Source organism: Numenius arquata, chromosome 12, assembly GCF_964106895.1.
Source record: "Numenius arquata chromosome 12, bNumArq3.hap1.1, whole genome shotgun sequence".
NCBI lineage: Eukaryota > Metazoa > Chordata > Aves > Charadriiformes > Scolopacidae > Numenius > Numenius arquata.
Window position 1 is genome coordinate 4,855,427 of NC_133587.1, and position 22,253 is coordinate 4,877,679.

General features: G+C 63.0%; 2 protein-coding genes across 2 annotated transcripts; both read left to right on the plus strand.

The window, feature by feature from the left end:
• Nucleotides 1-1,027: 1,027 nt before the first annotated feature.
• On the plus strand, nucleotides 1,028-8,025 carry RSPO4 (R-spondin 4). Its single transcript, XM_074157469.1, has 5 exons — nucleotides 1,028-1,106; nucleotides 4,389-4,577; nucleotides 4,854-4,997; nucleotides 5,092-5,277; nucleotides 7,952-8,025. The coding sequence occupies exons 1-5, from the start codon at nucleotides 1,028-1,030 to the stop codon at nucleotides 8,023-8,025; spliced, it is 672 nt and encodes a 223-aa protein (XP_074013570.1).
• Nucleotides 8,026-10,904: 2,879 nt separating this feature from the next.
• Nucleotides 10,905-19,034, plus strand: ANGPT4 (angiopoietin 4). The gene is made up of 9 exons (XM_074157120.1): nucleotides 10,905-11,225; nucleotides 15,615-15,770; nucleotides 16,002-16,123; nucleotides 16,470-16,702; nucleotides 17,094-17,209; nucleotides 17,719-17,820; nucleotides 17,903-18,069; nucleotides 18,657-18,787; nucleotides 18,874-19,034. Exons 1-9 carry the CDS (start codon nucleotides 10,905-10,907, stop codon nucleotides 19,032-19,034), a joined length of 1,509 nt encoding a protein of 502 aa, XP_074013221.1.
• Nucleotides 19,035-22,253: the final 3,219 nt, after the last annotated feature.

Consider the following 22,253-nt stretch of genomic DNA (forward strand, 5'->3'; position numbering starts at 1 on the left):
ACGCATGGCTCACCTGCGGGTACCTGGTGAGTGAGGTTTCGCAGCCAAGCCCCTTCACCCTCCTGTCCTGCACCCCCCTCCTGACCCTCTGGCCGCACCGAGAGCCCCCCAGGTGTGTCTTAGGGAGCACTACATGGGGTGAGGGGAGTGGGAAGCCGTGTGGGAGCTGGGAATCCCTCAGTGCGGCTCGGCTCGGCGCAGCTCAGCTCCCGCAGCTCGGAGGGAGGTGAGTTACGAAGCGCTTGGAAAATCAGAGTCAGATGCAATCCTGAGAACAGCAAGAGCAGATCTGCGGCCGCCGACGGAGCTGTCGGAGACCCACCACTGCTCCCAGCCCGTCGGCCTGCCCTGGGGCTCAGCCCTGTCTGGGGGCTGCCGTAGCCCCCCAGCCCTGCCAGGGCTACTGGGGCTACTGGTGCTGCCGAGGCTGGGAGCAGGGGGCTGAGCTGGGGCAAGGGGGGCTGGCGGAGGCAGTGTCACCCGCCTGGCTCCACCCCCCCACCCCCCACCCCCCCCCCAAATCGCAGGGGGCTTCGCCATGACCCCGGCGCTGGGATGGCAGCGGGACAGTCGGACCGCGGCGGGACAGCGGGACGGTTCCCAGCCGAGGTGGCGGCTGGAGCGTTCCGGCGGGGGGGACTCCAGCCAATTTGTTTGCGAGTTGCTTTGTTGCTGCTGGGGGATTTTTTTTTTTATTATTATTATTTTGAAGAGGGGCGGTGAGGAGCGGGGCGGGGGTGAGGGGGGGGGGGGGCTGGCACCGGCTATAAAGGCAGAGCTCCCTGGAGCAGTCGGCACTTCCCCACCACCATGAGCGGTCCCCTGGCCTGACAGCCCCTGCCTCCCCCGGGGCTTATGCCACCTTAAAGCTCGGCTGCGTGCCTGCGGCAACGCCAGGGTGGGATGGTGTGAGCCCAGAGCTGCTCTCCTCCCTCCCGCCGCCCCTCGGCTGGCTCTGGCAGGAGGCGAACCCGCCAGCCGCTTGGATGATTTGATTTCTTCCCTGCCCGAAATTACTCCTGCCCAGATGCTGTGGATAATATTCATGTTGCTGTTATTCATCAGCTCCATGGAAATGCTCACGCAGAACCGATGGAAGAAGCAAGGTATGGTGCGTGCGGCCGGCTCGTCCCGCTCAGGTACTGGGGGGCAGCTTGGGGATGTGGGGCTGCCGGCTCCTGCCTCCCCTGCCAGTGCTGGAGCCACCGGTGCTGCTTGCATGGAGGCAGGAGGTGTGAAACGATGCTTAGGGCTGGAAGAAGCCGGGAACCTCCCAACCTGACCCCTCGGGCCCCGTTGGAGACCGGCTGTGTTCCCCTCTCAGTGCACGGCACGGGGCTGGCTCAGGGTAGGTGCGTGGAGGAGGCAATGCCCAGCCCTGTGGCATTCCCTGCCCGATGCCAGCCCTGCACTCAGGGGACAGGGGGACGCTGGCTGGCATGGGAACCAGCTTTGCAAATCCCAGGAGAGCCAGGCTCAGTGGGGATAGTGCAGAACGGGCTGATATTTCCAATATTTCCCTTCTCTGCTTAACTCATTAAGTGCATGGGGAGTAAAACCTCCTGGAAGGATGCTCAGAGCCACTGCGGGCACTGCCTGTCCCCCTGCCCTGTCCTTCCCCTGTGCAGAGGCACCAGCTGAGCTGCTGCTTGGTGACAGGGCACGGGGTAGAGTGTGTGCCGGGGGCTGTGCACCCCTCCACTGGGCGCCGGCTCGTGTCCCCGTGCCAGTCAGTGCTGGGCAGTGCCACCCGGCCCCAGGAGTGGGACCAGGGCTGATGGGAGCTCTGTGCTGGGAGCAAGTCGGGTTTGGAACTGGTGTGCGCTGGGGTCGGGACAGGACCTGGCAGGACCAGGGCTCTTTTGGGGTCTGGGCTGGAGCCCAGGCAGCTTTCCCTGTGACTGTTGCATATTAAAGACGTACGGAGTCAGTGGGTGCGTGTGATTATGCGGGTGGCCAGGCTGGCAGCCCAAAACACCCCTGATTGGAAATTGCCTGGTTCCGAGAGGGGTTCTGGGTGCCACGGGGTGAGTGCTCAGGCTGCTGGCATTCAGTGTGGAGCAGCCCAATGCTACAGGATGCACGGGGGCCTCAGGTCCTGGCAGAAGGGCTGGCATGGTCTCCGGGGGCCAGGAGTCGAGAGGGATGCTGCAGCACCCCACGGCCACCCCACTGCCACCAGTCGCTGCCTCCAACCATGCTCTGCTGCCATGCAGGGACAGTCTGGGCAGCCCAGTGGCCAGGAGCCTCCTGGTGCCTGCAGACACCACGGTGGAAGAGCTGGGCTCAGGACAGGCAGCGATGGCGATGCCATGCTGCTGTCTGGCACAGCCCGAGCAAGGAGCACCCACCCAGGCACCCTGGTACCCCGTGTGCCCCCCTGCCCAGTACCCGTTTCAGCTCAGCCCTGCACCCCAGCTTTGCAATCACGGCTGGGCTGGGGGGAGGCAAACCCACCAGGTGTCCCTAATTTCTCCAGTCCCACAGTTTTGGTACCATGGGGCTATTTTTAAAGCCGGTGATGGTAATGTGGCCCTGGAGCCTGCTCAGGGCTCCCCACCTCTCCTGCCCCAGATGGGGTTGGAGGGAGAGCGGCAAAAAAAAAAAAAAATTTAAAAAAAGGCATCAAAAAGAATTAGGGAAAGGAAAGAGGCTCGTAAATCCACGGGTCTCCAGGGAAGCTGCTCCAGCTGCAGCCAGGAACACAAATGTTGTCAGCATTTGGTAAATATGTAACGGAGACCATAACAACTTAATGGATCCAAGGTGCTTCGTTAGCGCGCTCCCAGCAGACACAGCCCTAACGAAGCCTCCTGGCCGTGCCGTACCACGCTGCCGTCCGAGCCCCTGTGCCCCGGTAAGGGGACTGGGATGAGCCAGCTTGGGGACAGCTACATGGCACCGCTCCATCAGCGACTGGCTTGCACCGGGGAAAGTTGTGCTGGGGACCATCACACAAGGCTGTGAGGCATCGTCTGCCAGCATCTCCCCCAGCTCCTCCAGCATCGACCTCTGCTTTCCTCCAGTCCCTCTGCCCCGGCCACTGCAGCCATGGGGACCTTCTGCTGCCACTCCTGGGGGTCGGAGAGGATCAGTGCCAGGCATCGCTCCCGGGGCTGAAACCCGTGTCCGTGCTGGGCAGCACCCAGCAGAAGGGTTCCTGTGGCTCGTCCTTGCCTGCTTGGCTCTGTGGGGGCCGGAGCTGCTCCAGGGCAGGTCCTTCCCAGTGCCTGCCAGGGCTTGGGGCTGGGGGGTCTGCATCAGCCTCCGCCTGTCCCCGCTGCAGGCGCTGGGCTCTGCCCAGGTCAGCCGCCTCTTTAGGCCTTCACTACGTGCAAAAAACCATCTTAACGCTCTGAGATCTGCTGGCAGATGAAGTCCGGGCCCTGAGCACGCAGCACCAGTGTTGCTGGCACTGTCACCGCTGCACAACAGGAGCCTTTGCTCAGGAACATTCTGGGGAGCCTGCGGTGCCAGAGCCAAGCAAGGGCGTCTCGACACAGCTGGGCACAGCAGAGGCATTGGCTCCTGCACACAGGAGCTTGGTGGCCCCTTATGGAGATGCCCAACCAGTCTGGGGGTGCAAAAAGACACCAGGCACAGGTACCCCCTCAACTACCCTGCTCCTGAAGTGCCAGGAGCATCTCTTTGGGCTGTGTTTCTCTGGACACAGGGAGCTGGCTCAGGGAGGAGGAGCAGTTGGCAGGGTCTCCACAGTCCCTGCCGAGGGCTGTGGGCTGGCGGGGGCTGGCAACCCTGTCCTTGTCCCTGGGAGCAGAGCCCACCTCGGGGCCGGTCACCATCACACAGGTCAGGAGCACAGCAGAGGCAGCCAGGGAGGTGACAGAGGCTCTTGAGCAACCAGACTGATCCTTATCTCCACGATAAGGAGATCCTCTTGATCCTCTTGATCGTTTCTAAAATGCTCTTTGTCCCCTGCCACTTAACAGGCATCGACTAATTAATCCAGGTCATGGCATGTTTCTACCCGCTGACTGAGCCGGTTTTTAGCTCGCATTAGGGTGATTCCCACTGGATGGGCATGTCTGGCAAAGGGACAGGGCTCAGGCTGGCACCTTTGGGCAGAGCTGGGCGCAGGGTGAACCCTCAACCCTAGACCTTGGGGTGATGGAGGCAGCAATGCCCGAGCTGAGCGCAGCCGGGAAGTGATGGCTCTGTGTGTCCCCATGTGTCCCCACGTTGCCAGCCTGGGGAGAGGAGGGGATTTGGGGAGCACAGAGAAGTGGGGAGGTGTTTGCAGGGAGTCAGGACTGTATTGTGACCCCCATGGGTCAGAGAGGGACTGTCACAGTGCTGGGACTCTCCCTGGCAACTTGGCCATGCCATGCACGTGTGTCACAGCCCCTCTCCCCCGTTTGTCCCCACAGTGAGTGCTGGCCTGCTGGAGAACTGCACGGGCTGCGTCCTGTGCTCAGAGGACAATGGCTGCATCACTTGCCACCACCGGCTCTTCCTGCTCATCTGGAGGGACGGCATCCGCCAGTATGGGATGTGCGTCCATACCTGCCCCCCCGGCTACTTCGGCGTGCGTGGGCTGGAGGTCAACAGATGCACAAGTACGTCCCGCACCAGCCGGGATCCCCCTACTCCTCCCAGTGCCCCCATGTCCCTTCATTGTTCTGGAAAGGGCTATGGCTGCATTTCCTACAGCATCCCCAGCAGCTGCATTTTCCGCAGCATCCTCCCCTTTTCCCTTGCCCAGCGCTGCAGCCTGGACCCCGCAGGTTTGCAAAGGGCTTTGGGTCCCTGGTGGGTACCGCGGCTGCCATCTCTGGGCTCATTGCATGCCAGCCCTTGGGCTTGCCCAGCTGACCAGCCCTCCTTCCCGGCAGAGTGCAGGTCGCCCAGCTGCGAGAGCTGCTTCAGCAGAGACTTCTGCATGAAGTGCAAAGACAAGTTTTACTTGCACAAGGGCCAGTGCTTTCGGCAGTGCCCCCCAAGCACCACGGTGCAGCCCGGCACCCGCGAGTGCCAAGGTAAGCAGCACCCACACCCCATGCCCCTGGTCCCTGGGGATGTAGCTGGCACTGCGCGGTCACTGTCCCCGTTCTGCACCCCTGTCCCCTGCAGAGACGTGCGAGCCGGGGCCGTGGAGCGAGTGGAGCACCTGCACCCACGAGGGCCGGACCTGCGGCTGCAAGTGGGGTTTGGAGACGCGGGTCCGGGAGGTGGCAGGGGCTGCCAAGGAGGAGGGGACCGTCTGCCCCGCGCTGCTCGAGACGAGGAGATGCCGCATGAGGAAGCACTGCCCAGGAGGTGAGCATCACACCACCTCCAAACCGAGCACCCCTCCAAAGTGAGTCCCCAAGGTGCACCAAGGGAGGGGGGGGGGGGGCGGTGGCCACGATCTGGCAGTCTCCAGTGAGCCTGGTCGTCATCTCCCAGGCATTTCGAGGCCAGTGGCTGTAATCGTGCATTTCTGGAGAAAGCCGCAGTCTCAGGCACATGTGCTGAGCAGCCCCGGTGCTGGCACAGGCTGTGGTGCTGGCGGGGACCCCTGTGGGCAGTGTGCCGGGCTGGCTGCTCCCACCCGGCAGCCCCTGAGACCGACTAGGACCAACCGGCGTCCCCTTCCACCGCTGGGCTGGGACAGGCGCTGGCGTGAGCCACCGTGGTGGGATGAGGCTGCCGAGCTCCGGCTCCCATCCTGCCGCACTTGCAAAGGGAAAGGCACAGCCAGAGCTTTCTGCCCCGCAGTTGTGAATAAGGAGGGTTGAGACCCGCAGGGGAGGTTCCTACAAAAACTTCCAAGTGCCCAAAATACCCAGCACACTTGTGGAGCTGAAGGGCATCACCCAGGGGAGTTATGACGGCCAAAGCTTTGGGAAACACCCCAGGGCAGCGTCCTCCTCCATGGCTCACCTGCCCAGATGTTTGCCCCTGCTCCTGCACCTCCTCCTGGGCTGGGGGGTCCCCGGTGTGGGGGTCCCCACCACGTCTCGCAGTGCCCAGACCACTGGTGCACTGGTCCAGCTGGGCAGCGCGGGCGCGTGGCTGGTGATGGGAACCAGGAGGTGGCTGATGTCATTTTTGGATGCAACCGGCTGGACCGAAGCCGTTCTAATAAATCTCCGCTTAATAACTGGCAGAAAGGGGGATTGCATGATATACGGATCTGTAGGGCCTGGAAGGAGATCTGAGCTGCTGGCCCCAGCGGTGCAGAGGTTTGCGGTTCGGAGCTGCAGGCTCGCTGTGTGCCGTGGGACGCGCTGGCCGGCATCGCCAGTGCGGTGGGGGCCAAGGGTGGCAGAGAAAAGGACTGGGAGGCGGGGGAGGAAAAGAAAAATGATGGAGAAAGGGGGGCAATAACAGAAGACATGCGTGCCGAGGCTGGGGCCATGAAGCCAGGAGAGTGGCTTCATCTCAGCACCATCAATCATAAATAATGTTTTCCTGCTGACAGCACGGAGGAGCCGATTTCTTTCCCCGCCCGGGCCCCGACTTGCAGCTTCGGGGTGCCAGGTGGCATCGATTTTGGGGATGTTCTCCTCCCTGCCAGGCTGCGCTGGTTCCGGACCCGGAGAGCTGGTGACAGTTTGATGTGGCAAGTTTGGTGTGGAAGGACAGGCTGCTCTGGAGCACGGTGTCCCACGGCGTGGTGCCAAGCGGGTGCCTGTAGCACTGTGCCTGTGCCCAGCCCTGCCTGGCAGAGAGCAGGTCCTGGCAGCGGGGACTGCAGTGCTGGCACTTTGGGGTGTCCCGTCTTGTGGGGTGACTGGGAAGGCAATGACACCCCAGCAAAGAACTTGGCCTCCCAGCTCTGCCTGGGCACTTGATAGCAGTGAGGCCATGGTGATGGGTTCAAGGAATGGTGGGGCTTCTCTCTCCACCTGGGATCAGCTCCGGAGGCAGGTCTGGCACCAAGAAGGCAGAGAGAAATCCCTTCAGTGCCCCACGAGCGGCCCCCGCTTCCTGCTGCCCCAGCCGGGTGGGCAGGAGAGGGCAGCCCCTCCATGTCTGGCATCCCGTCCTGGCCGCCAGCTCCCGGGCAGGCTGCTCGGCGTCCCCGCCGTGGCAGAGCATGCATCTGCCCTCGCTCCCAGGCTCCTGCCCGCCTGGCCAAGTGCTGGGTTATGGGATCCAGATGCCGGAGGAGGACGGCGAGTTCACTTGATGCAGCTGAGACATCCCCAGCCCGGGCGAGTCGGGGAAGGCAGTGGGACCCGACCGTGTGATGAGAGATTTGTGCCACCACTTCTGAGCCGTCCCCGAGCAGCTGGAAGGGAGAAGCATCCGCACTTGGCCGAGGCACAAAAAACCCCTCACGCTGCTGTAAATCTGCCTTGTGTGTCTGCCGCGCTCTCCAGACGCTTGGTGTTCGTGCTGTGCCCTCTCCTTTGTGGGTGGCAACTGTCTGGGAGATCAGAGCCGAAAACCAGAACCGGGCAGGAAAAGAGCTGGAGCCCTCGGAAAGCGTCGGCAACAACAGCGCTGGTGCACGCAGCACCGGCCAGTGATGGTCCCCGTACCCCTTGAACAGGGACTATGCAGGGAGAGAAGCACCAGACCCCCCCCCAAGGATGGCCAGCTCGTGGTCAGGAGAGCACATTGTGGGTGCAGGGGTGGGGGAAGGAGAGGCGAGGCTGCCTGGTTTTTGGGCATCTCTTCCTCTCCTCAGCATGGGCTCCGCTTCCCATCGGAGCCCGCAGCACGGCGGGGATTATCCTGCATCGCTGTTTGCTTTGGTGTCTCAGCACCTCAGCTGGTTGGCAGGTTCTTGGGGTGGCTCCTTGGGGCACGCAGAGATTTGTGTCCCAACAGCCTGACCGCTGCTGCTTGGCGACCTGGAGACAGCTCTGGCGTCCCCCCAAATCGGGAAGAAGGTCTTGTGTTAACAGCCGAGGGAGGATGCGGGATCCGCATCCCACGCACGGGGCTCATGCCCGGCTGAGAAGCGAGCCCTCCTTTTCTCCTCCTTTTTCTCTTCCAGACAAAACCGAGCCCAAAAATAAAGGCAAAAAGCGACAGAAGAAGCCGAAGACAGAACCACAAGCGGGTACCTAGCGGCATTGGCATGGAAGCCGGGGCAACACGGCGGTAGCCAGTCGGGAGCTCTCCGTGCCGCCGGCCGGCGGCACGGAGAGCTCCCGACTGGCTACCGCCGTGCTGCCCCGGCCACGTTGCCCCTGTTTTTCCATCCACAAAAAAATTGCACAATTTTCTTCTCTCCCCCCCCCCCCCGCCAACTCCTCCCATTTTCTTTTGAGACAATTTATGGCCTGTAAAACATTTCCTTTTCAGAAAATCCAATTTGCAGTGTCCAAAGCAATGCCCTGGGGCTCGGGGAGGGGGTGACTCCTTTATTTTTCTGTTTTTCCTTCTCCCCCAGCCTGTTCGGTCCCTACCCTTCCTCCATGCAGGGTGGGATGGGGTTGGACCCCACGCCTGCCTGGGTACCGTCCCCCAGGGCTGGGAGATGCTCTGTCCCCACGGTGTCCTGATGGCATGGGGATGCTGGGGTGCAGAGCATGCCACCGAGCTGCTCTGGGTGCTGGATAAGGTCCCCCATCCTCACTCACTGTCATGGAGGGCGGCTGAAGACCGTACCATCTCAGACAGCATCCCAGCCTGGTGCTCAGCATCCCCAATGGCACAACCTCTGGCCAAATCCTGCCATCCTCAGGCTCACAGAAGGGCTGGAGGAGCATCTCTCCCCAGCTGGATGCGGGCACAGGAATTTGGGGTGGCTCTGGACATATTCTGGTCCAGGACAGGGGGTGCACACCCTGCAACTGCAGCTGCTGGAGCAAATCCAGACAGGGGATGTTGCTGCCTCCTGCATCCTCCAGCCGGAATGCTCTGGGAGCAGCCACCTCAGCCGCCTCCTAAATGTCACCTGGGGTGCAACCCAGGGCTGCTGAGCCTGGTCATGCCAGTCTGTCCTGCCAAGCTGGCTGCCGTGCTCACATCACCTGCAGAAATAAATGATGTATGTCCGGGAGGCTCGGAGGGCTGTATCAGCATATTTAACATGTGTTTTGCTCAAAATCGCTGCCCCAGCTGCAGGCGTCTCTGTATTTGGGGGTTTCCCGGGGCCAGAACCCCCCATTCCTGCTCCAAGTGTGGGCAGGGGGAGGCCAGGTCTGGCAGTGGGGTGTCGGGGCTGCGGGGGCTGCACAGACCCTTCAGGGTGAGAGCGCTGGGTGTCAGCATCGAGCCGGCCCCAGGAGCCAACACGAAGCTGCCATAGCAGCTCCTCCGTTTGCTTAACATCAAATAAATGTATTAAACCTCCAACATCTCTTTCGCCTCCCTGTTTTCCTCATTTCCATGAGGCACTGCTGGAGGGGGACGGAGATGATGGCTGTGACCACAATGTTACCCCTGCGTCCCTCTGGAATTGCAGCCACTGGCATCAGACCCCTCTGTCCTGTGCCCCCAGCGTGGCATCCTGCCCTGGCCCTCAGGCACCAGGGGAGTCTGGGGAAAGATTTTATTTTAAAATCTTTATTTAAAACATCACCAGCATCACTCGGTACCCAAGCCAGCGGCAAGCAGCCTCACCGGGACCTCTGCCCCCCCAGGTATTCCGGCCTCAGCTCTGCCTCCGGGAAGCACCCAGGGGCTCGTTAGGCTGGTTGCTAATTGAGTGACAGCAGCGGGTCTTACAGGGCCCCGCTCACAGCGTAATTCCAGTCCAGCCACATAATCCAGTTACTGTGAAGGAACAACCACAGCACGCCATCACTGCAGGACCTCTGGTGTTTCTCTTGGGGGGCCAGGAGCACCCCACTCACCGTGCAGCACAGCTCCATGCTGCAGATGGTGTTTGTGCCAGCCGCTCCAGCATCCCCAGCCATCCCAGGGTGACTGGGACAGCAGCAGGGTCCTTTCCCTGGACCCACGGCTGTGTGAGCAGCCCGGCATGAGGGGACACCCCTGTGCCCCACTGTGCTGGGAGAAAATCACCCTCTCCTGATATGCGTGGACATTCCCATGCCCAGGGAAGTCCACTGTTCCATGCTATCCTGTCCCCACCATTGTGATTGTCCCCTCCTGGGGGACCCAGCCTGCATCTAACCCAGCACGTAGGCTGGGTGACCCCCAGCTGCTGGCACGCAGCTGTCCCAGTCCCTGGCAGACCCCCAGCCTGGGAACTGGGCACGCCAAGCCCTGCGCAGGGTCTGGCCGGGTCCTGCCAACCTCTGCCTGGGACACAGCCCTGGTCCTGGTCCCTAAGGGCTCATCCCATGGCCAGAGCAGCCAAATCCAGGCCTGGCTCCCTCCAGCGTTATAAATAGCCAGGACATGGGGAGGGAGCTCTGCTCCCTGGGATGGGGGTGTCCAGGGGGCAGTGGGTCCCAGCGGGTGCTGATGGAGGGGGACTTGCTTGGATGCTGTGACCAGAGGGGAGGGCTTGGCGCTGGCACAGGCAGCTCAGCCCTGCTGCCCACCCTGGGAGGTGCAATGAGCTGCACAGAAAACGGCCGGGGGGGCTGGTGGGTGCGTGTAACCGGGAGAGGGACGGGGGCTGCTTGTATGAGTGTGTGCGAGTGTGTGTGTGTGAGCGAGACATTTAAAGATCACGTGTGAAACTTGATCTCCCCGCAGTGGGCTAGGAGGAGAGAAAAAAGATAGAAGTATTGTTTTTAAACAGATTTTTTCCTTTGTTTTTCTTTTTTCTTTTTTTTCTTTTTTTTTTTTTTTTTTTTCCCCTCTCCCCCTGCGAGGGCTGCGGCCGCCTGGCGATAAAAGGCTGGGGCGGCCAGAGCCAGCTCAGAGGGAGGAAATGCCGAAATCACAGCGTTTCGACTCAGCGACGAGCGCCCACTGACCCGTCCCGGCAAAAAGAAGCATCGCATCCACCCGGGAAGTGCCAGCGCATCCCCGGCCGTGGCACCCCTCTCTCACTGCCCCCCCAGCACCGTGGGGACCCCCGTGCCATGCGGGCGCTCAGCCTTGGCCTGCTGGCCCTGACCTGTGCCACGATGGTGTTGTGCGTGGCCGGAGCCCAGCGCCGGGCGCTGGAGGGGGGCGGCCGCCGGCGTTACCACCGGGTACAGCACGGCCACTGCAGCTACACCTTCGTGCTGCCCGAGGCTGACCCGCCGCCGTGCCCGCCTGCCCCCGCCGGACCCGGCCCCGCCAATGTGCTGCTGCAGCGGGACTCGCCGGCTGGCACCGCGCACGCCGGCCACGGGGCCACCCAGCGCCTGCGGCACCTGGAGAGGATCCTGGAGAACAGCACCCAGTGGCTGCTGAAGGTAGGGTGCGGGGGGCAGGGGGACGGGCAGCAGGGTGGCATGGGCAGGGGTCTGCTTCCAGCACCTAAGGGTGCAGCATCCCCACACCAGTTGCCCACTCCAGCTCCCTGCTGGCCCCAGGCAGAGCTGGGTGCAAGGGGGGGTTCATGCCCACCCAAGCAGCGGCAATGCGTTCGGGTCAATGTCTCCCCTGAGGGTTTGGGGCTTGATCCTGGCAGAGGGGATGGGTGCTGCGGATGCTGTGGGTGACGCAGCTTGTGAGCGCTGCAGCTCATGGGTGCTGCAGGTCACCAGCGCTTGCCGCTGCGGCTGTCTCACCCTGCCATCCCTGCCACCCCTGCCACCCCTGCCATGACTCCTCGTGGTCCCAGCTGGGTTTGTTGTGCCAGGCATCCATTGGGGCTCCATGCTCCCCATTCTGGGTCAGGATGCAGCCCTGCTGCAAAGCTCTCAGGAAGGGTTTTGGCCAGCGGCGGAGTGAGGGACCAGAGGGCAGGGGCCACCAAAACCTCTCCAGCTTCATAATTTTCCTGCTTATGGGATTTGCAAAAGCTTCTGGTACTTGGTGAGACTTTGAGAGGGACCTGCGGCTCCCGGGCAGCCCCACGGCACATGGGCAAGTGGGGGGGTGCAGGGTAGGGGGCAGTGGGGTGCTCCACCAGGAAGGCTGCGTGCCCACGGGGGTGCCCCCCACCCCAGCTCACCCCATCCCCACTGCCCACGGCAGGAAGCAGCATTTCCTTCCCAAGTGCTCGCAAAGATGGAGCCCCCATCTGTGGCCCAGCACAGCCGCCTGCGTCAGACCCAGGAATAGCTCCCGGCTGGCTTGTCCCGGGGGACACCCCCCTGGGGGGCCATAAACCCCGAGTGCCTCTGCTGATAAGAGGCTGAGCAGCTTGTCCCTGACTGTCACTGACCCTCCAGCCAAGTGGCATCACCAGCACAGCTTCATCCAGGTCCTGACGGTGTCTCATCGGGGTGCAACGGGATCTGTGTCCCTCTGCACCCTGATTTCCTGGATGATGCCCCCAGCTGAGCAGGGACAGCAGTGCTGCAAGATGGTGCGTACTGAGCCCCCACAGCACTTGAGGCTGGAGCTGGGGCCAAACGCACCGAGTGGGAGTCCCAGGGGTGACCTGTGCCAGTCTCACTGCTTGGAGAGCCTCTCCTGGCCATGGGGGACGGGGAGGGCAGCAGGAATGTGCAGGGTTGTCCCCTCAGCCATCCTAGATGACAAATTCCTCAAAAGCTGTGAAAATGCTAAGCCACATCTCTGCTGAAAGCCAGCCTGGTGTGTCGCAGAGGGACAGGCAGAGCCAGCCACCACCCGGCTAGTGGCCGAGAATCTCCATCACTGCAGGACCCGCTGGGTCTGCTGAGCATGAACAGCCCTGGGGTCCCTGTCTTGGGGTCCCCGCATCTTGGGATCCCCGCACCCTCACATTCCTGTGCCCTTGGGGTCCCTGTTCCCTGGGGTTCCCGTATCCTGGGTGCCCAGGCCAGCTCTGAGCTGCTCTCGGGTTGACAGCAGCCTTTGGGCACGGCTGCGCAAGGCAGGGGGCTGGGGGTCCCACCGCAGGTGCACATGGCCCTGTCCTGCAGCTGGCAGCCACAGGCAAAGTGGGGCTGAACATCTGGGCAGCTGCGGGCAGCAATGCCCCACACCCCAAGGAGTAGAAACAGTGAGGTAGTGGGCATCTGGTACCCCATCCCATCCCGCAGCACAGCCCCTCCGGCAAAGGCAGCTTTTAGCTTCTTTTTTTTTTTTTTCTTTTTTCTGTTGTTCCTTGGCTTTCCTAATTTAACCAGAGCTGCCCAGGGAGGCTTGTTTTGGTCGGACTCCAGGCCTGAACAAACAAACCAGGGCTCGAAGGAGGCATCGGGTTCGGGGACGGATTGTAAACATCATCACATCCCTGTCTGCTCTACCCTGGCCTGGAGAGCCCTGCCGGGTGCCAGGGGGTAGGGGCCCTGCTGGCAGTCTCCTCAGCCCCCAGCACGGCTCCCCAGACCCCCTCGGGTACCCCCACCACCCTGCTTCCCCAAGGGACCCCATCTGCAGTTCTGGGGTGCTGGTCCACCCTCCCCATGTGCAGCCCCCCATGGCCAGGAGGGAGAGGGACATGGTGAGGACCCGGCACACGGGGACACGTGGCTTCTGCTCAGTGTCCCGTTGGCTGTTCCCATGTCAGAAAGAATTAATTTTAGTTCAAAGACAAATATTTGATGGTGCTGCCAGGTCTAGGGGGGGAGCCAGGGTGGGATGAGGTACCCAGTGGGGCAGTGGTAGGTTGGCAGCTCTGGGGCACCCATGGCACAGGGGCTGCTGCTGCTCATCCTGGCAGGGGTGCAGGCAGTGAGTGGGGGGCTTCCCCCCAGCTCTGACCTGGGGACCGCCCCAGCCAGTGCTGGCAGGATGCTTAGAAATGCTGGGGCAGGATAGGGATGGGGACAGGGGAGGGATGTGGCTGCAAGAAGACAGCACAGAAACATCCAGCCATGGGCAATAGGTCCCCAGCACTGGGACAGTGGGGTGATAGGGGTTTCTCCTGCTCCAGGGCAGCATTTTGGGGGGACCTGCAGCACCACGGACCCCCACCTGGTTGCTCTGCCCTTCTCAGGGAGAAACAAGGCTGGTGGGACCCCTCCAAGCCCAGGAGAGCCCAGCTCACCTCATGGGGCGAAGGGAAGGCGCCCCTGGTTTCCCAGCCCTCTGCTCAGACCCTGTCCCACTTGGGTCCCTTGTGCCACCCATGGCTGGGCACGCTGTGCCCCCCTCCAGCTCCAGTTGCTCCCAGGGCGCTGCTGGGGCCGGGAGCCGGGGCTCCATCTCTGGCTGCGCTCAGCCCTCCCTGTGCCAGCCTGACCTTTTCCACGGGTATGTACTGCCCTCAGGCTCGGAGATATGTTTATTTAAAAAAAAAAAAAAAAAAGGCGAGATTGAGAGGGAGAAAAGGCCTCCCCGAGCTCTGTGAAGCAACAAGATTAACGACGTGGTTAAAGGGAAACTCTCCAGCAATCACTCAGCTCAGGGAAATGTTTTCCAGACGTGGCTCTCCGACCTTTCCCCGCTTCCTCCCTGTGAGCACGTTCCTGCGAGGGAAAATCCCCGGGGAAGCGGGGTGCAGGGAGCGCCGGCCGGGGTGCCCAGCCCTGGGACCCTCCTGCCCTCCATGGATGCGCGTGATGGGGTGATGGTTTCGCCGCTGCCTGTTTCTGGGGAGGAGGGAATAGAAAACTCTCTGCCAGTGAGATTTCATCATGCGCAAACAAGTGCAGAGCCCTGCACGCTGGCCCGCTGCCGGCCCTGCTCCTGTCGAGCATCCCGGCATCACTGCTGCCCACCATGGGGCTAAGCATCCTGGCATCACTGCCTGCTTGCCATGGGGCTGAGCATCCCTGCACTGCTGCCTGCCCTGCCTATCATGGGGCTGAGCATCCCGGCATCACTGCCTGTTTGCCATGGGGCTGAGCATCCCTGAACTGCTGCCTGTGACCACGATGCCACTTGGAGAGCACCATCCCATCCCTGCCAGTCCTGCCTGGTCCACAACCCCGCGAGGTGCCCGAGGACGTGGGGCTCTGCCTGCACCAGCTGGGAGGCCAGGGAGGGAGCAGGATACAGCATCTGCAGGGACAGTGGGATCTGTGGGGCAGAGGGAGCTGGGCAGCCCCCGTCCCCTCTCTCTCTCTCACTTCCCAGCGTGGGCGGCAGCGCGGCCCCTTCCGCTCCCTGTGGCCCCTGCCGAGGGACCGTGCCCCCGCCGAGGCCATCGCCCCGGGGAGGGACCGAATGGGAACCTCATGGCGAGGCTGCCAGAAATAGAAAAGCCTTTGGGAAAGGCGGCTCCCCCGCGGGCTGGGAAAGCGGAAGCGACAGCCCGGCTGTGTCCGCAGCCGGCCTCTTCCCAGCCCTGAGCGCTTCCCTGTGGAGGGGCAGCACCGGGCGCCAGACACCCACCTTCCCCAGCTGATGGTGGCCCCCCACCCTCCATGTCCCCAGCCATGGGAAACTGGTGGTTGGGGGCTGGCAGCTGATGCTGGACTCTCCCTGCTCGGCACAGGCTACCCCGGCTGGGCAGCAGCCACAGTTTGCCAGCAGACCTGGGCACACACAAGTCCGTGCCAGGTCCCAGCTGGTATCACAGCCCAGGAATCTTGGCTGCTGGTGCCCGAGGTGGGGGCTCCCTGCTGCAGTGCAGCCCACGGGCAGTTTGCTCTGTCCTCCCGATAAGCTTCAAAGGGCTCCGAGATGGGTTGTGCCATGCTGAAACGCTCCCGGGGATGCGTCTGGGGCTGTGCTGAGCGGTGCCAGGCTCAGCTGAGGTGCCGAGGGAGGACCCAGCGAGCTCCCTGAATAACCCACTGCATCCCCGCTCCCCTCCACAGCTGGAGAGCTACATCCAGACCAGCATGAAGCCAGAGATGGCGCAGCTGCGGCAGACGGCGGTGCAGAACCAGACAGCCACCATGCTGGAGATCGGCAGCACCCTCCTCAACCAGAGCGCCGAGCAGAGCCGCAAGCTCACCGACGTGGAGGCCCAGGTAGCGTCTCCACGCATGTCCCCGCATCCCCACCACCCTCGGGACCGTGGTAGGCAACATGGTTTCTCTGTTGCTGGAAGTGAGGTGATTCCCCGAGGTGATGCATGGTTTAATGCACTGGTGTGCAGAGGTACCGGGGTTCTGTGCCGGCGAGCCATCAGCCTGGTGACACCAAGGACATGGTGTGGCCCTGGCTGCTCAAACCAATGCTCCCCTCCACTCCCGGGGCAGGTCCTGAACCAGACGTCGCGCATCGAGATGCAGCTGCAGGAGAACTCCTTGTCCACCACCAAGCTGGAGAAGCAGCTACTGCTACAGACGAACGAGATCCACAAGCTGCAGAACAGCAACAAGTAGGGCCTGGGGTGACCCAGGGACCCCCACAGTCCCCAGACCCTTGGGGGAGGCTGGCCTCTCCCACCCCAGGAGCACGGCTGCACTCTTGGAGGGGGTTGAACCTCTTCGGGGCCTGGCTGGGGTCCCTGGGGGATTGCACTGTCCTGGCACAGCCCCTTGGGCTTTGATTGCCCCTAAGTAAGCACGTCCCAGGTTGCGATTTGGTGGGTACGGCAGGGGATGAGGACAGCTCTGGGTCCCCACAGATGTGCTGAGGCACCACAGCTGGGGCTGGGCCCTCTCCCTGCCCGGCTGCTCGGCCCAGGCACAGACCCCCCCGTCACCGCTGCCTCCCCCTTTCAGCATCCTGGAGGTGCGGGTGCTGGAAATGGAGATGAAGCACCAGGCGGAGCTGGCGGGGGCCCGCTCGGAGAAGGAGAAGCTGCAGCGCCTGGTGAGCCGGCAGAGCGGCACCATCGAGGAGCTGGAGAAGTCTCTGCTGGCCGCCAGCGCCAACACCAGCCTGCTCCAGCGCCAGCAGCTCCAGCTCCTCGAGTCGGTGCAGAGCCTGGTGCACCTTGTCTCGCAGGGCAGAGGTAAGCCGGGGTCGTCCCCCCCAGGCAAGGTGCAGGCAGCGGGAATGTTCCGAGCCGTCCCGAGAGGATGCCGGGGCACTGCACCAGCTCAGGCGTGGGTGACTTCACCCCAAAAATGAGCCCTGCATTGCATCCAAGGAGCAGCTCCGAGCCCCCAGGGGAGGGTCCGTGTCCCAATCCTGTCCCCAGCCATGGCAAATCCCCAGGCTTAGGCTGGCGGTGGCCCCGGTGCATCGCAGCCACCTCACCCAGCCCCAGGGACATGCTTTGGAAGAAAGAAAAATAATCCGTGGGCACAAAAGCATCCAAATGAGAAGGGAAGAGCAACAAAACCAGGCAGGGCTGTGGGACCGGCAGGGTTTCTGCTGTCTCACTGTCCCCTCTGCCATAGCCCCGCTGCCCGGGCAGGAGCAGCTCTTCCAGGACTGTGCCGAGGTGCACCAGGCGGGCATCCACGCCAGCGGGGTCTACACCCTCCACATCGCCAACCTCAGTGAACCCAAAAAGGTGAGCATGACCCCGAGAGAGCTCCCACCGCAGCACCCTGGGGTGCTGCCCACCCCAGTGCCACCCAGTGCACACTAACCCCAAACCACAGTGGGTATCCCCGTGGGACAGGCACATCCCAACCCCTCCTGCAAGGGCAGTGCCCCCCACCCCATCTGGCCATGGGGGATGAGGTTCTGGCCATGGATCAGAGGGGGCAAAGACAGCAGCTGCCAGGAGAAGGGGCTTGTGCAGGTTTTCAGATGGGGGGATAAAGTTGATTTTTGAAGACAACCCCCACAGCCCACCCATGAGTACCCTGTCCCAGCCCCTACCCATGGTCATAGAGAGGGGAGACCCCTCCAGTCAGGTACTGGGCATGACACATGCTCGCCTTGGCAAGCTCTAGCACCCATGCTGAGCTGCCCAGCCCGGGGGGGGGGGGGGGGGGAGGGATGTACCCAGCTGCCCACCCCAAGCCAGCCCTCCTTGCCCGGCTCTGCAGCCCATCCCAGCTCTCCCCGCTGCAGGCATACTGTGACATGGAGACGGACCGAGGAGGGTGGACCATCATCCAGCTCCGCACCAACGGCAGCCTCAGCTTCCAGAGGAGCTGGAGGGAGTACAAGCAGGTCTGCACCCACCTGAGGTTGTGGGGGGGACCCTCGGGGCAACCTGAGCACCCCGCGCTCACCCACCCCACTGCTTCCCCAGGGCTTCGGGGATGCGGCGGGTGAGTACTGGCTGGGTAACGAGGCCGTGCACCTCCTGACAAGCCAGGCACCCTACGCCCTGCGCATCGAGCTGCGGGACTGGGAGGGCGGCCAGGTCTATGCCCACTACGGGAAATTCCAGCTGGGGAGCGAGCGGCAGCTTTACAGGTAGGAGAGAGGTACCACCCAGCCCTCCCCGTCTCCAGCTGTCCCCGAGCCCCGCCGGCAGTGGTGGCCATGGGGAAGGGCTGGCTGTGGTGCCCCAGGGAGGCAAGTGGCCCTGGGAGGTGCAGGGATCCCGGGGCAGGGATGCTGTGCTCCTGCTACTGGGCTTATGAGGATGGCGTGTGGTCCCAGGAACTTCAGCCTGGCCGTGGGGAGGAGGGGTGGTGGGCAACTGGGTGTCTTGGTGCTGGGCTGGAGATGGGACCAGACCCTGGAAATCCCCTGCACCATGCATTCCATGTGTGCACCGAGCAAACCTCCAGCAAAGAGGACCAGAGGAGCCTCGGGGGGATCAACCTCCACCCTTGGGGACCCCCAGGACAGGCCCTCCAAGCTGGCAGACACAAGTCAAGCTGGAGCTGCAGGATCTCTACCTACATCCCTCCATGCCAGCCCTTGCTCAGCTCATGGCATCCCATGGCCATCAACACCCCCAGGCAGGGGGGCTTTGTGAACACCCCCCCAACAGCAGCCAGCTGGTGCTGATGGTGGCCGTGGCCGTGGCCATGCCGTGCTGGGCCGGGTGGCAGGCTCTCGCTGCAGGACTACAGTGGCACGGCCGGGCAGCAGAGCGGCATGGCGCTGCAGGGCACCCGCTTCAGCACCCGCGACGCCGACAACGACAACTGCCTCTGCAAGTGCGCCCAGATGCTCTCGGGAGGTGAGTGAGCCAGGGGGGGACACCCATGCAGCACCCATGGGTGCCCACCCGGGATGCCACCCTCCCGCCCTGCTCCTTCCTCGCAGGCTGGTGGTTCGACGCCTGCGGCCTCTCCAACCTGAACGGCATCTACTACCCGGCCCGGCACAACATCCGCAAGCTCAACGGCATCCGCTGGCACCACTTCCAGGGGCCCAGCTACTCCCTGAAGGGCACCCGCATGCTGATACGACCTGCCAGCTTCTAGCGTGCTGGTGGCCAGTGCGGCACCACAACCGGTGCCAGCCTGGAACAGAGGGAGGGGGCCAGGAGGGGACTGGGAGAAGGGATGGCTGGGGGAGACTGAGCCCTCCCAGCTGCTGCAGGGAAGCTTTTCCCTCAGTTACTATTTTTTACTAATTTTTATCCCCTCCTCTGAGATCCCGTGGAGCAGGGCTGAGCCTCCAGCTCCCCACACCGCCTTCTTCACCCAAGGATGGGTATCCAAGACCCCCTGGGACCCCCTGCATGCCCAGCCTGGCTCCAAGGCACAGCGGGGGCTTTGCCTTTTCTGTATGTTTTAGGGCATTGCAAAGCCCCCACTGTCCCACTTTCCCCAGAGGATTAGGGGAGCTGGTGGGGGTGGGGGTCCCTGTGAGTTCAAGGGTCCGGTACCATCCTTCCTTCCTGTCCTGCCTGGGCATGGTCCAAGCCACCATCCCCACGCATGGCAGCAGATGCACTGCTCCTTTCAGGTCCGGGCTGGGCATTTCCAGCCCCTGGGGTGGGTGGGAAAAGCAGCGGGGGGTCTTTGGGAACCCTGGGGGACTGTCCCTGGGCTGCGATGGCCAGCAGCCCCGTGCTGGGGGAGGTTTGAGATGGGGCTGGAGGTGGAAGGTGGTGGGAAGGGTCAGGGGAGGGTGTTCGGGGGGGGATATCAGAGATGGGGCGCGGAGGGAGGAGGTGGGGGTACAGTAGGGGGAAGCGGGGCGGGGTCTGAGACCCCTCGCTCGTGGTGGCATTGAGATGGCAAACCCACAAACCCACACTGAGGACATTTTTGGGAGGAGCATGGGAAGAGCAGGGCACGGAGCAGCTGGGTCCCCGGCCAGCAGCACTGGGGGCCCCACAGCTGCCCCCCCAAGATGCCACAGTCTGGGCTGGAGGCGCTTTTATTTTTGTACTAAGAGGTATTTATTTTCTAAGCATTGATGGAGTGGGAATGAGCGGGGGGGGGTTCCTGCACCCCACCACCCTGGGGCAAGCACCCGTCCCCCCACTTCAGCAACCGGGACAAAAGGAAGGGCAGGACAGACAGACCCTGGGCATACCCAGGGGACCCTGAGCCCTGGGCAGCTCAGTGCACGGGTGAGCTCACAGGAGGGGAGGGCTCAGTGACTCCCGGTCACTGCCTGTCCCTGTCACGCTTCCGCAGGTGTCCCTGTCCCCCTCCAGTCTCTGTCCCCGACCCCACTAGCGGTCCCCCACAGCCTGGTGGCAGCTCCCCATAGCACCCTCACCCCTGGGGGACAGGGGTGCCCCACTGGGTCCCCAGGTCACCTGTCCCACTGGTACCCAAGCCCTGGGGACCTGGGGCAGTGGTGGCAGCTACCAAGGACGTGCTGCCTTCATGACACCCAAGCACCCCTGTGCTACCCTCCCCAAAATGGGTCCCTCTCGCCCCGGGCAGTGGTTTGCTGAATGGGTGACAGCAGAGACCCTGCAGAGCGGGGTCCCTCCACTGCTACCTAACCCCAGGCCCTGCTGCAGGTCCTGGGGGACAGAGCCAGCTCCTCAGAGGGGGGCAAGGAACACAGGGACCCGCTGGCAGGGTACTGGCACCGGCACTGACTGCGCATGCAGCAGTGAGGGGGGGCTCCTGCCACCCTGCCCTCAACGCTGTCCCGAGGCATTCACTAATTAACAGTGATTAAAGCACGTGACGTAGTTGGCACTTCCAGAAGATGCTCATTAGTGGGACTGTGTGGAATAATTAAAAAATGGAAAATACAGGGTGTGGGGGCCGCCCGTGAGCCTCACCATGCTCCCAGCGAGCGGCATCGCAGGCAGCAACCATCCCGGCGCAGCCGCGGGCCCTGGCCCCCCTGTGTCCTGCTGGTGGCTGGCACAGCACGGCTGCACCTGGGCTGGGGGCTACGTGCCAGGCCAGGGGGGTGGCCCCCGCCCCGGGGTGCTGGGCCTGGCTCCCCAGACTGGGGTGCTGGTGGTTTTCTTTCTCTGCCGGCTGCCTGCCTGCAGCTCCCGCCTGCACCCATGGGAGATCCCAGCATGGGGTGGGGGGGGGCAGTGAGGGTGATGGACACCCTTCCCAGCCGTCCCTCCTCCCTAGAAATAACAGACGGGCTCAGCTGCGGCTCCCCACCGAAACCGGAGCCACCAAGAGGCAGCTGCCAGTGAAAATGATAGGGGCGCTGGGGCCGTCCTGCTGTCCCCAGCAGGGACATGCAAATAGGGGGGGGACATTCCCGGAGGGGCCACACGTAGCCTCGCCGTGGCTGTGCCAGGGTTTCATGCAGGGGGTCTCGCGGTGCAGGGTGAGACGAAGACTCCTGCCTCGGGAATGTGAGATGCTCTTGTCCATGCATCTACATGCACACACGCATGCACACGGACACACGTGCACCCAAACAGATGGACACACAAGCATGCATGCACATGAACACGCGTGCACACATGAACAGGTGTGCACACAAACACGCGTGCACACGATCACACAGGGCTTTGGACAGTCACACAGCCACAGCAGGTCCCAGCCACGCAGGACGCGGGATGCCAGGCTCAAGCCGAGGACCCCTGGAGGGGCACGCCGGCTGCTCAACCCCATGCCTGGCGGGGGGGCAGGCGCGGACCCCCCCTCTCCTTGGCAATAGCAGCAAATTTAGACCAAGCCTTGGACACGCCAGGCTGAGGAATCCGGCAGCACAGCCGGTCCCAGCCACCAGCGGGGATCCAGTTCCCGCAGAGCTTTCCCCGAGGGCGAAGCCTGTCCCCAAGGGGGTGCCTCTGGTCCCCATCACCCTGGGCTTTCCGGCTCCTTGGGAAGCACCCAGCACCCCACGTGCTGTCATTACGGATCCCTTGGGTGTGTTCTTCCTCCCCAGCCCGCTTTGTCAGCCTGACTCACAGGTCAGACGCCATCCCCATGTCCTGCCTGCCGCATCCTGCCTGCCACATCCCAGACAGCCGGGCCTGCCTGTATCCCAGTGGGAGCTGGATGGATCCTGGGCAGGGGCTCTGGGCAGACACGCACAGTGCAAGAACCAAGCTGGAGTGGGAAATACTCATCTTTGAGGGCTTTTTGGGGGATCCCAACTGCTGGTTGGAAGCCCCAGTCAAGAGAAACCCTGGTGCTGCCCCGACCAGTGGATGTCAAACTGGAGCTGAGCTGGGGGGAAGCAGTGGATGTGGCGAGATGGGGTGGCAGCAGCTCTGGCCCCTTCAAAAATGAAACCTGCAGCCCTGGGGT

Excerpts from the sequence above, each read along its gene's own strand:
- RSPO4 (XM_074157469.1), top strand. The coding sequence starts at position 1,028 with ATGCTGTGGATAATATTCATGTTGCTGTTATTCATCAGCTCCATGGAA. Across the intron at positions 1,107-4,388 it reads GAACCGATGGAAGAAGCAAG|TGAGTGCTGGCCTGCTGGAG; the intron begins GTATGGTGCGTG and ends TTGTCCCCACAG. Across the intron at positions 4,998-5,091 it reads CGGCACCCGCGAGTGCCAAG|AGACGTGCGAGCCGGGGCCG; the intron begins GTAAGCAGCACC and ends TGTCCCCTGCAG.
- ANGPT4 (XM_074157120.1), top strand. The coding sequence starts at position 10,905 with ATGCGGGCGCTCAGCCTTGGCCTGCTGGCCCTGACCTGTGCCACGATG. Across the intron at positions 16,124-16,469 it reads AAGCTGCAGAACAGCAACAA|CATCCTGGAGGTGCGGGTGC; the intron begins GTAGGGCCTGGG and ends TCCCCCTTTCAG. Across the intron at positions 18,788-18,873 it reads CGCCCAGATGCTCTCGGGAG|GCTGGTGGTTCGACGCCTGC; the intron begins GTGAGTGAGCCA and ends CCTTCCTCGCAG.